The sequence below is a fragment of the Cuculus canorus genome, chromosome 27 (assembly GCF_017976375.1).
Source record: "Cuculus canorus isolate bCucCan1 chromosome 27, bCucCan1.pri, whole genome shotgun sequence".
NCBI classification, from domain to species: domain Eukaryota; kingdom Metazoa; phylum Chordata; class Aves; order Cuculiformes; family Cuculidae; genus Cuculus; species Cuculus canorus.
In genome coordinates this window covers 957,639-970,195 of record NC_071427.1, presented here as the reverse complement: position 1 = coordinate 970,195, position 12,557 = coordinate 957,639, and the positions used below count along the sequence as shown (strand labels likewise).

General features: G+C 58.0%; 1 protein-coding gene across 1 annotated transcript; it reads right to left on the bottom strand.

The window, feature by feature from the left end:
- Window positions 1–336: 336 nt before the first annotated feature.
- Window positions 337–10,942, bottom strand: ANGPTL4 (angiopoietin like 4). Its single transcript, XM_054050485.1, has 7 exons — window positions 10,439–10,942; window positions 8,726–8,836; window positions 8,082–8,214; window positions 3,149–3,262; window positions 2,966–3,061; window positions 2,388–2,663; window positions 337–1,844 (listed from the first exon to the last, which is right to left on the bottom strand). Exons 1-7 carry the CDS (start codon window positions 10,940–10,942, stop codon window positions 1,663–1,665), a joined length of 1,416 nt encoding a protein of 471 aa, XP_053906460.1. The 3' UTR covers window positions 337–1,662.
- Window positions 10,943–12,557: the final 1,615 nt, after the last annotated feature.

Genomic DNA, 12,557 nt, shown 5'->3' with positions numbered 1-12,557 from the left:
CTGCCCCAGGGCCCGATTTCCAGAGAGAAAGGAAATTTAGAAGTCCATAAACTTCAAAGAGACTAAAAACTGCTGCTGGGGGCTATGGCACGGATTGATCCGAGAGGGCTGTAAGGCTAGAGCTGAAAATTGAGGCCAGAAGGAAGCACAGTGCTCAGGTCAAGCTCCTAATAAGTGAAACTTCAGAGCCCTCCCATAGCTCCCACACATCTACTGGCAAAGCATCAGGCAAATAACCCAGGCAGGGCAGTTACAGGCATGTTTTTATTAAAAGACATCCTCAGAAAAGATATTTTAGTAAAAAAAAAAAAAAAGTTTAAAATAAACAAACTACAGTTGCTTTTTTTTTTTTTTTTTGTCTTCCCAGCATCAACACTTTATAAATTACACCACATTGTTATTAACACTGCATTTAAATACGGAAACAAATTAAAAGAGGAAATTCATTGACAAGATCCAACATCCTACAAACAACTATTTACAGTTTTTAGCAGCTAGGAGCTCTAGCACAGTAGTCAATATGACTTCAATAGGGCAGGATGCTTGGGAAGCCCCAAGATGGCAACTTGGCCTGTAACAGTTTTTGGGGACCTGTTTTGCTCCCCTCTCCCCAGACGCCAATCCCAAAGGCAGAGGCAATGCTGTACACATCAGGCTGCACACCCAGCAAGGCAGTGTGACCCTTGCAGAGAAATCCTGTTGTCCTGTGCCTGTTAGAGCACATTTGGGGACACACGGGCAGGACGATGCTATTCAGTCCACAAAGTGCAAGGAGGCTTTTGGGAGAAAACAAGCCTCCAGGGGATTTCCAGCTGACAGCAGGGCTGGTCCTGCCCTGGGCACAGTCACTGCTTTGTACCCGCGCTGTCCTCGTGCTCGTCCTAGCCACCCCTGGCAACACTGTGAGACTCAGCTCTCCAGGATCTGGCCCTTGTGCAACCAGCTGCAAGATCTTACCCATTGTCTCCCAGAGCTAGAAGTGGTTTCCTCAGCTCTCGGCAAACTCCAGCACAGCTACAGGGCTTTGAAGCTATGGAAGCCAGGGACACCAAGTGAGCCTGAGGTTCCCTTCTGCACAGGGTGTCCCTTCAGCCTTCCCACCACAACCATGTTCTCAGCAGGCTGAAGTCACCAGAGACTGTGCAGATGGAGCTGCCCGAGCCTCACGGCTCCACAGCTCCAGCACGGAGGTCTGGAGGCTCTCACAGGAGGGTACAGAGGATACCATTTGGGAACAACAATGAGACAGGACACAGTGAGGCTCCATACCCAATGCTTGGGTCCAGGGTAGCAAAACGCTTCATGTGGTCCCCTTCCCCCCAGCCCCAGTTCATCAAAACCAGCACTGAAGTGTTCTGACAGGACGGAAAGCACCAGACAACTTGAACTTGCTGCGGCGGCACGTGGAGGGTTGGAAGACCCATGTACATGCTTTGGAGGTGGATGTCCCTGCTGGTGGCTCCTCTTCTTGCTTGGGAGCTCCCATCCAGCTGTTTCAGCAACATGGAGATGTCTTACAGTGAGGAGCTGTGCCGTGCCACTAAAGGGCTGCTAACCAAGAGAAACACTCCTCGGGGGGTTTCCCGGGGAGGGTGGGTTTGTGTTCTGTAAACACCAAGTGATGGAGCTTTGTGCTCCACAGAGAAGTCTCAAGTGACGGCTTTAGGGCTCTGCTTCCAGTGTCGCGGGTTGGATTTTCATGGTGGTTGACTTGAGTGGGTAATACCTGCCTTTCCATGTTTTCCAGAAGATGCCCTGCTTGCGCTCGTGCCTCTGGCGGGGAATGGAGCGGAAATACTTCCCATTGAGGTTGGCATGGCCACAGGTGCTGAACCACCAGCCACCTACAAGGCAACAGAGGCAGGTTTATAGCTCAGAGCTCTTCCAGGCAGAAAACAAACCCGGGTTCCAGGCAGCTGCTGCCCCCACTTTCTTCACTTCCCCAGGGCTCCAGGACCTTACAAGACCACCTCATACACACTTGAGGACTCCCTAATGCACTGGGGAAACCTTTACACAGATCCTGTATGACTTCAGGATGCGTCTGCAAATCCCCGCTGCTCTTTCTTGCGTGCAAAATCCCCTCAGCAGCCCCATCTCAGGCCTGGGGACTGGCCTCTGCCTCACTAGAGAGGTTCCCAAGCAAGGTGGCAGCCAGCAAAGCTGTTGGCAGGAGAAATGCTTGGGCCAAAACCCAAATCATGAACCCCTCGTTGTTTCAACTTCCCTCCCCATTCCCTGGGGAATCCCAAGGATGCAGCTCTCCCAAAGAAGCAGGAGACAATCAGGCTCAACAAAGGGCTCCAGTCCCACAGGGTCACTGTCCCAACTCACAGCCACCACCAGACAAAGGCCTGAAGGGAGGGGAAGGAAGAGTACACACTGACCTGAGAGGTGTTTGGCACAGTTTGTGTCAGCTTTGAGGTCATGGTCACGATCCCGAGTGGAGAAGGGCAGCTGCCTGAAGTCTCCAATGGCATTTTCCAGCTCTCCAGACAGAGGTCCCAGCAGATTGAGCATGTAGGCTGTGCTCTCACCACCAAGGCTGAAGACAAACTGGACCACCTGGGAATTTCCCTCCCAGTCTTCGAGCTCAATCAGGAGATTGTACCTTCCCTCTTGGATAAGGTGATGCATCTTCTCCAGGCCCAGCCAGAAGTCACCTGAAACAAGATACGTTCCATTGGCTGAAAGGACACAAAGATGCTGCGCAAACTAGATGTGAGCAGGCTCCAGAGACAAACAGGGACAACCCAGGACACAGCAGCATTTGAGTCACCGTCTGGCATATGCAGAAAAAGTCAGGAAGACAAAGGACTCTTGCTCTGCAAGCAGTGTCCTCCACCTCCTCAGCCCAACACTGTGCTCTGGCACACAGATCTCCAGGGGCCAGTAACGGGGAAATAACTTGCACCAAGATATCACCTATCCCACGATAACAAGACAGACATCATCATCCACCTACCATGAAGGTCTCCAAAGCCATTCTTGTAGGCATCCCAAAGCCGGTCAAAGTCCACAGAGCCATCCGCACGCCTCTGGATCACTGTCCAGCCACCTTCTGCAGGGAGAGAAACCACAGTCATTTTGGATTTACTACTTACAAGACCACTGGGCAAAGTCCTACAGGACATCTCCACTGCTTTACCTGCGGTCATATCACAGTAGACTTTGAAGGGCTGAGACCCTGCAGGCTGCACCTGGAAAACACCGCTGCTTTGCTGCCCGGCCAGGAAGAGCTGGTGGCAATCCTCTGGGAGCTCTGCAGGGGAAGGAAACAGCGGTTGAAAAGAACACCCCAAGTCCCACTTCCTCAGCAGGTTACTCCCACCGCGGCCATGGCACTTGCAGCCCTGGCCACGAGCCCAGCCAGCTGTGCGCAGCGGTGGCCACGGCTCTGGCCACGTGCTGGAGACAACGGCCTCTGACTCCAGCATCCTTAAACGCTGTGACCCCGTATCTTCCCGTTTATCCAAATGCAGCTCCACAGGCTTACGTCCAAGGCCAGGCACTGGGCCAGGCTGGGGTGACCTATGCTGGAGAGCACAGCTCCGTGGCAAGGAGAGACCAAGGAGCTTCCCAGCTCCCTCTGTTTCTGCAGTAGACAGGAGCAGCCTGGTTTTGGGCAACACCAGGACCAAGCATCCCCATCCCACCCCAAGGCTCAAGCAAGTCTTGAAGGACCTCAGGGGCAGAAAGAAACCCCAAGTCTTGACATCAGGAAGGCACCCAAACATCCAGCACGTGACCTCTTGCTCCTGGAGGCTCCAGCCAGATGTCCGCTGGGCAGCAGGCCACCAGCAGGCGCAGGGCCAGGCTAGGGTGACCCTTTTGCTCCAGACACACCGATCGGGGCAGGGAAGGGGTGGGTGGACCACAGGGAGCCCCAGCTCATTGCACGAGTGGATCGCGTGGGGTGAGGCCACCCCCCAGCTGCTCCCATGGCCCCACACTGGCCAGGATCTCACCTCTCCTTCCACCCCTGCAGGACTTTGCCCGGAGCTGCCAGCAAAGCACCGTTTCAACAGGGCTGATAAAAGTCCATCTAGGAACCACCACCGGCAGCATTCGGAGACAAGGGTTGGGGGGGAAACCCATTCCAAAACCCGAGTGAAAAGGCCACAGGAGGGTGTGCAGGGACGTCAGCCCCTGTGGGGTGTCAGTGCAGTCAAGGGGCTCTTTGTCAGGCGGGACAGGTGCCCCCATCACCCCCAGACAAAGGGGGTCTGTTCTCCCCACGCCAGGGCAGGATGGATTCTGGTGGCTCACAGCTGCTGCCCACACAGCCCCGAGACAGACGGGTGGAGAAACCCAACAACCAGCTCTGGGCTGTGCTGACCCCAGCCCCTCTTTGGGGTCCCCCTTGCAGGAGCTGGAACAGTGATCTGGGGCAGCAGTGGGGAGAGGGGCTGCCCCACAGCCACAGGGCTTCACATGGGGCCACAGGGGGAAAAATGGGACCTTTGGGCTGACAAGGGCAAGAGCAGCCCCCGCAGGGCATCACCCCCTGCCCTGGCAAGCATGGATGCTGCATCACAGCAAAGGGCAGAGTGGAGAAAAGGTCAGCACAGGGGGGACCCATTGGGTGGCAGTGTGACACCCGCCACCACCTTTTACCCAGTTCCCCTCCCCAGATCCCTGGGAACCTTTTCCTCCTTGGTGTGGGCATCCCCTCTCCTACAGCCAGACAGCCCTGCAGCCAGCATCCCTTGCCCCCCTCAGCATCCCTTGCCCCCCTCAGCAATCCTCGCCCTACTCAGCACCACAGGGCTGGTGCCACCAAGCCCACCAGTGCACCCAAGGGACAAGCGTGTGGTCCCATACCCTCCCCCCTCAAGCCCGTGCACACACGAGTGGAGCAAGTGTTCTGCGTGAAGGATCAAAACCACACAAAGCCACCCAGCACTGCAGGGAGGCCAAGTGCATCCCTCATATTCCTACTTCCCTACAGCTGGGGAGGCCAAATAAGGCTTAAGGGAAGGAAAACCCAAGACACAACCCCACAAAAGCAGCTGTGGCCACCCCAGCTCACCGAGCTCCTCGCCTCCTGTCCCAGCACATCTCCCAGCATCAGCAGGATGGTGCCCAGGCGGATGCTCGGTGGCAGAAGTCAACCCCATCCCCATTTGTTTTTTCCCTGGGCCTCAGCCACACTCCCTGCTCAGTCTCTTCTGTTTTCCTGGTGCTCTGGGGCCTTTGAAGCAGCTGAATGAGATGCAGCTGCTTGAACAGCCTCCACTCAATCTTTTTGTTTGAGGAACACGCTCGTTAGTTCCAGTTCATATTGCACATCCGTATGGCACCAGCAGAACAAGAAGACCTCCTGGCTGCTCTGGATGTTTTCCTTTCCCTCCCCCTTTATTGAGCCAAATAAGATGGAAGAATCAACACGGCTGGCTGGAGCTGGAGCCGCCCCAGGCACGGTACCCTATTTACCCAACAGGATCTCCAGGCGTGACGGGAGGTCACCAACCTGGGATAAACACCCTTCCTTGCGGATGACAGGGCGTGCCTGGAGTTGTCTGCATCACCTCTCCCTCGTCCTCCCCAACCCAACCCAATTATTTTGGAGTCGCAGCGCCACGGGGAGAGCGAGTGGGGCTCTGCCTTTCCCCTACTCGGCCAGCTGCCAGGGCGCACAGGCTCTGCCTAAAGACATGATCCTCTTTCTGCAAGCGATTAAACCTTTCACTCTCCAGGCTGCTTCCAAGCCTTCAACTTTCACATGCTTGGCTCCGTGCCATCTCTTGGCCTGAAAAAACTTGCGCTGGCTGGATGCAAATAAAAAGGGGCTTTCTAAAAGGGCTGCTGGTGGAGTTCATCGCTGTTCCCCGCGGCTGTGCCGGCACCACGGCTCTGCTGACAATGGCAAGGGAGCTGCCGGCACAAGCCTCGCCGGCGCTTGCCTGCTCTGAGAGCAGCCCCGAGCCTCCCCAGGCAGAGGGCACGAGGCTGGCCCGCCAGACACTGGCTTTAAGATTTGCCAGCAAACTCTCTTGACTTGCTAATGAGAGGAAGCCAATTTGTCTTCTGTCAATGATACCAACAACAGGGATCAGGCGAGAGAATGGGGAGCTCACGGCTCAGCTCGGCAGGAGGCAGTTGGGATGCCCAGGGGCTCCCATCGGGTACGATTAGGTGCTGAGCTCTTGCACCCCCAGGGACTGTGAGTTGAGTACTGTGTTCAGTTCTGGGCCCCTCACCACAAGAAGGACGTTGAGGCTCTGGAGTGTGTCCAGAGAAGAGCAACGAAGCTGGTGAGGGGCTGGAGAACAAGTCTTATGAGGAGTGGCTGAGAGAGCTGGGGTTGTTTAGCCTGGAGAAGAGGAGGCTGAGAGGAGACCTTATTGCTCTCTACAACTACCTGAAAGGAGGTTGTGGAGAGGAGGGAGCTGGGCTCTTCTCCCCAGTGACAGGGGACAGGACAAGGGGGAATGGCCTCAAGCTCCGTCAGGGGAGGGTCAGGCTGGGTATCAGAAAAAATTCTTCACAGTAAGAGTCATCGGGCACTGGAACAGCTGCCCAGGGAGGGGGTCGAGTCGCCTTCCCTGGAGGTGTTTAAGGAACGGGTGGATGAAGTGCTTAGGGACATGGTTTAGGGAGTGTTAGGAATGGTTGGACTCGATGATCCAGTGGGTCCTTTCCAACTTGGTGATTCTATGATTCCTTGCCTCCCACCATGCTTCAAAATCTGCAGCACCCAGCACCCATAAGCCAGTGCAGAGCCAACAGCACAGCCTACATCTGCCACCAGTAAGTAGCAAAGACCCAAAACCATCTCCCTGCACCCCAGATTCAGCATAACCTGAGAGCAGAGCAGTGGGGACAGGGTTAGCTGGTTGGACTGGGTCAGCTTTAAAGGTCCCTTCCAACAGAAATGATTCTGTGACTCTACAACACACTGCTGAGGGCAGAGCTGGGAAAAAAAATGAGGGGAACAAAGATTGAGACAGTTCTCTGGCTTGCTAGTGTTGGTCTCACTGAAGGAAAACTCACGTAGCCCTGCTGCAGGCTGATCAGCCCCACCAAGCTGAGCACCAGGAGGAGTTTGGAGCCCTGCACCCCATCTTTTTCCTCATCCACATGAATCCTACAGCTCTTTGTTCTGCCCACTCCGTTTTCAGACATACTGGTGACAGCTCCGGGCTGCCCATCCAAATTACCGTGTGTTTTTCCATAGCTCTCCCTGCGTTAAGCCCTCGGCAGGATTTCCCCGTGCACCCTCGCCCTGGACATCCCCAGACAGCTGCACAGACTGAGCCAACACCGATTTAGCTGACAACACGACAGCAGCTGCTCCCGGCCAGCAAACCCTGCGGGGACACCAGTTCCTGTCCAGTAGGGAGGGAGGCTGCAGGACGCTACACAGCTGGGGACTCCCGCTCTGCTGCCCTTCGCTCTGCAGGAGCTCCTCCAGCCCCTCTGCCAGCAGGGAGGATGCTCCTGGCTCTGTCTGGATGCTCCAGATGCAGCAACCTCTCGCCTGCACTGGTGTGCGTTTCCCGGGGCTGCGAGTGTCCGGTGCCATCGCTGCTCGGGTGTTTGATGCAGCTCAGCACCTTCCACTAAGGACAGTGTGAGCCAAGGCACTTGTCTTTCGTGTCTGAACCCTAAATATGAACCAAGGAAGACTGATGCACAAGGATCAGGGTTTTCTCTCATGGTCCAGGGCTCCCTCAGCCTCTCCTCTGCCAGCAGACAGACTGAGCAGCAGTCCCTGCCTGCTGAAGTGAGACCAGGTGAACAAGAGTTAATTCCAAAGAGCAGAAATCCTCCTTTCCTGCCTCCACCTGCCAATCCTCTCTGACAAACACGATACCTTCTAGCAGCGTTTGTCCACTCCCCATTGCATTCTTAATTTCAGACAGAAAAATTCCTCTTAAATCCCTACGTTCCTGCTGGCGTAAAACTGATCCAGGAGGCTGAGATCCTGCCTGTGCTCCAGATCTCCCCAGCCTGACCAAACTCATAAGCTCTGGTTTTGCAAGCAAATCTCATATCCTGACTCAGGACAACCGAACCTTTTGTTTGCAAACGGTTGCAGCCGCTGCAGGTTTGCTGTGGTGCGGGCAGGTACTCACTCTGCATCAGCACAGGCTCCCCGCTTGCATTCTGGCTCTGGTTGGTGAGGCTGAGGCTCTTCTGCAGGTTTATCTTCCACTTTGGAGACTGCGTTTTGTTGTCCTTCAGGTGTAAAGGGATCAGTAGATTGACCTAAAAAAAAAAGCACCAGTCAGGACAGTTTTATCTCAGCTTGTTTTCAATGCTGGTGCTCAGGGAAGCCGATCGGCCAAGGCGCCAGCCGCTCCCCTGTGACCAGAGCTGGGGCTGAACCGGCCCAGAAAGCTCCAGGAATAGGAGATACTCAAGGCTGGCAAAGCCAGAAGTGATTGTGGTTTTTCATGCCCATGCTAATGAGTTTATTCTACAGACAAACTCAGAAAGAGCACAGAGAGGCTCTGTTCCCACACACCAATTCTGCTTATTGCTCTGTGCAAACACCGGGGAAGCTCCCAGTGCAAGCTTTTTGCTACCCTTGCACTAACACCGCAGCACGAGGAGCAGGGCCATGGACTTTGTAGGGTCCCCAAAGCCCAGGAGCATGGGCACGGCCAGTTCTCCGGTCACCGGGGCACTGGGCTGCCGGGACGGTTCATGCTGGGGTCTGTACAGCATGCAAGACCAGGCTGTGGTCCCCCAGCCGGGGAGTGGGATGGGAGCTCACCTTGCTCTGCAGGCTTTTAATCTGCAGATTCTGCTTGTCCAACTTGTACTGCTGCTGCTTGATCTTCTGCAAGAGCTCATCGATTCGCACGTTCTGCGCATCCATCAGGGACTGTGGGGGGAAGAGCCAAGTGAACGTCAGAGCTCCGGGGAGATCCGGCTGCACCACACATACTGCACAGAGCCAGGTGGGACAGTTCCCACCACCAGCAAGGTTGGTCCCCATGGATGCTGCTGGTGTCCCCAGGACCATCAGGTCCCCCCACCACTCTTCTGAGGCCAATCCTCGCTTGCAGCTCCCAGTGCCCAAAAGGGTCGGGTCCCCTCACCTCTCCATGCCGCTCCTCCAGTGTCCCAGGAGGGCTGCTCCCTGCAGCTGCCCCCTTCCAGCTGCTCCCCCTGCCCCAGAAGGGTCAGGTCCAACCTCACTGTTCCTACAGCCACTCCCAGGAAGGCAGGGACCCCTCATTGCTTCCCCCAAAAGGCGGCCCTGGTACCCCAAGAGACTCCTGTTTTACCCTCACCCCTTGGGTCACTCCCAGTGCCCAGGTCTCCCCCTGCTCTCCTGAGTGGGCTCTGGACCCCCTCACCCCTTGAGTCACTCCCGGTGTCCAGGTCCCCCCCTACTCCTCTGGGTCTCTCCTGGTGCCCAGACCTCCCCCACTTCCCCTGGGTTGTTCCTGGGGTTCCCCACAGTCCCTCACGGCACCCAAGCGGGCTCGGATGCCCCCCGGTCAGAGTCTCCCCTCACCCCTGGGGTCATTCCTGGTGCCTGGGTCCCCCCAGGTACCCCCCCTGCTCCCCTGTGTCCCCCGGGTCCCCTCCTGCTTCTCCAGTGTCCCCGATGTTGAGGGCATGGGTGCTGAGGTGGGTCTGGGTCTCCCCTCACCCCTTGGATCTTTTTGAGTGCTAGCCCCCCCCCCCCCATTCCCCTGGGTTCCCCTCCTGCTCCCTGGGCAGGTCAGGGTCTCCCCTCACCCCTTGAGTCACTCCTGGTGCCTGGGTCCCCCCGGTCCCTCCCAGTGCCCCAGGTCTCCTCCTGTTCCCCCGCGTCCCCTCTGGTGCCCGGGTCCCCCTATATCACCCCGGGTCCCCCGGTGCCTGGGCATGCCTGGGTCTCCCTTCACCCTTTGGGTCATTCCCAGTGCCCGGATCCCCCCCTGCTCCCCCGGGTCCCCCTATATCACCCGGGGTCCCCTCTGCTACCCCTTGCTGTTTGGGGCATGCCTGGGTATGCCTTTAACCTTTGGGTCACTCTTGATGCCCAGGTCCCCCGCTGCTCCCCCGGGTCCCTCCCGGTGCCTGGGTCCCCCTATATCACCCCGGATCCCCCCAGTGTTTGGGGCATGCCTGGGTCTCCCCTCATCCCTTGGGTCATTCCTAGTGCCCGGGTCTCCTCCTGCTCCCCCGGGTCCCCCCGGTCCCCAAGTCCCCCTATATCACCCCTGGTCCTCCCTGTTCCCTCGGGTCCTCCTATATCACCCTGGGTCCCCCCTGCTCCCCTGGATCCCTTCCTATCACCCTGGGTCCCCCCTGCTCCCCTGGATCCCCCCCTGCTCCCTCGGGTCCCCCTATATCACCCCTGGTCCCCCTATATCACCCCTGGTCCCCCCTGCTCCCCCGGGTCCCCCTATATCACCCCTGGTCCCCCCTGCTCCCCCGGGTGCCCGGGCAGCTCTGGGTGTCCCCTCACCCCCGGGGTCCCCCCGCTCACCTGCAGCGCCCCCAGGTCCCTGGCGCTCTGGTTGGCGCTGGGTCTCGCCTGCAGCGCCAGCCGCACTCTGCCCTCCAGCTGCTCCAGCCGCCCTTGGATCTCGGCTTTGTCGGCCGCCACCTCCTCCAGGCGCTGCCGCAGAGCCTCGGAGAGGTTGAGGAGCTGCCGGCCTCGCCCCTCGAGCTCCCGCACGCTGTGCCGGAGCCGCTCGCCGCGCTCCTGCGCCTCCCGCGCCTGGCGGAGCAGCCGCCCCATCGAGCTGTTGTGCGCGCTCAGCCGGCTGCCCAGCTCCCGCATCTGCCCCTTGGTGCGGTCCACGTGCTCCTTCAGGCCGTGCCCGAGCTGCAGCAGCCCGTGGGCGATCACGTTCACCTCGTCCCACGAAGCGAACTGCGCCCGCCGCTCCTTGCCCGCCGCCGCCGCCGCCCTCCCGGGACCCGCCGGAGCCGCTGCTGCCGCCGCCGCCGCGGCGCAGAGGAGCAGCGCTGCCCCGCACAGCCGCATCGCCACACACTGCCGCCCCTGCCGCGCCCCCGCGGCTTTTATCGGGCACGGCGGCGGGGAGGGACCCGGCCCCGGCCCCGCCCGGCCCCGCCGCTTTGCTCGCCCGCCCCGGGCTCCGGCAGCCCCGCCCGTGTCCTATCCGCGTCTCCGTCCCCGTCTCCGTCCCCATCGTCTTCTCAAACCCCGTCTCCATCCCCATCCCCTTCTCAAACCCCGTCTCCATCTCCATCCCCGTCCCCATCCTCATCCTTTCTCTCCATCCCTGTCTGCATCCCCATCCTTCTCCACATCTTTATCCCCCTCCTCACCTCCATCTCCATCCTTCTCCATCCCCATCCTCATCCCTTGTCTTCATTCCCATCCCTGCCTCCATCTCCACCCCCATCTCCATCCTCTTCCTCACCCCCATCTTTATCCCCCATCCTCATCTCCATCCCCCTCCTCACCTCCATCTCCATCCTCCTCCACCTCTCCCCATCCCCACCTCCATCTCCCTCACAACCTTCATCTCCATTCCTGTCCTCCTCCGCATCCCTGTCCTCATCTCTGGCCCCATCCTCATCCCTTGTCTTCATTCCCGTCCTTGCCTCCATCTCCACCCCCATCCCAGTCCCCATCTCCATCCTCTTCCTCACCCCCATCTTTATCCCCCATCCCCATCTCCATTCCTGTCCCCATCCTCATCTTCACCATCTGAGGCTTCAATCATCCCCTGTGAAACGAGCCTCTTATTTCATTTGCCATTGCCTTGGACTCCAGTTACAGCTTTTCTATCCTCTCCTGCCTTTTTCCACCAGCTCAGAGGGATTTTCCGTCCCTGCTTTTTCTCCCCATGAAGGAATTCACACACCGTGATGGAGCCCTTCTGTGATGGAACCCTTCCACTCCCTCTCCGCTGGGGTTTTCCCCTCATTGCCCAGGCACTCAGTCGCCCCACTGCAAAGCCCATCCATGAGCAGTATCCCATCCAACCCACGTTTAGGGGCCAAATCCGCACTTCCCAGCACCTGCTGGGCCCTGCCGGTGGGTCTGGTGCCATTTAGCCACCGTGGGGCCAAGGCTGCGGTGGCTGCTCGTGCTCAGCTGACCTCCACACAGCCCCACAGAAGCCCCCAGTGGTTCTGCTCCCATCCCCCCAACACCTCTCCCAGTCCTGCGACTGGGCACGATCCATCCAGCCCAGGGAGAAGCTTTTACACCTCTGAAAGCGCCAGGCAGCGGGATTCACCCCCCAGCAGTCCCTGTGCCGCCTAGGGGTGCAGACAGGGTGGTGGAACGGCAGCTTAGCAAGAGCAGTGGCCATCAGGAGCGGTTTTCCCACCCTGCACAGCTTATCCTTAGGGATTTTTGGTTAAGACTCTGCATTTGAGACTTGCTGCTCCATTTAACGGTGGGTTTGCAGAGCTGCTTTGGAGCTCAGCCTCTCCCATGGCGCTCAGCCTTGCTGAAGCGATGACGTGCGCGCTCAGCCCTTCCAGCAGCCAAACTCATTTTCCTGTGCCCGAGCAGGCAACTAATATTCAGGGTTTCCCATTTTTTCCCTTTGCAGGGATAAATTTCCCTGTTGTTGGGAGCAAAGTATCTCTTTGCTGTAGGTATTTTTGGGTGCAAAGGT

Excerpts from the sequence above, each read along its gene's own strand:
- ANGPTL4 (XM_054050485.1), bottom strand. The coding sequence starts at position 10,942 with ATGCGGCTGTGCGGGGCAGCGCTGCTCCTCTGCGCCGCGGCGGCGGCG. Across the intron at positions 8,215-8,725 it reads TTAAAAGCCTGCAGAGCAAG|GTCAATCTACTGATCCCTTT; the intron begins GTGAGCTCCCAT and ends TTTTTTTTTTAG. Across the intron at positions 1,845-2,387 it reads CTGTGCCAAACACCTCTCAG|GTGGCTGGTGGTTCAGCACC; the intron begins GTCAGTGTGTAC and ends GTTGCCTTGTAG.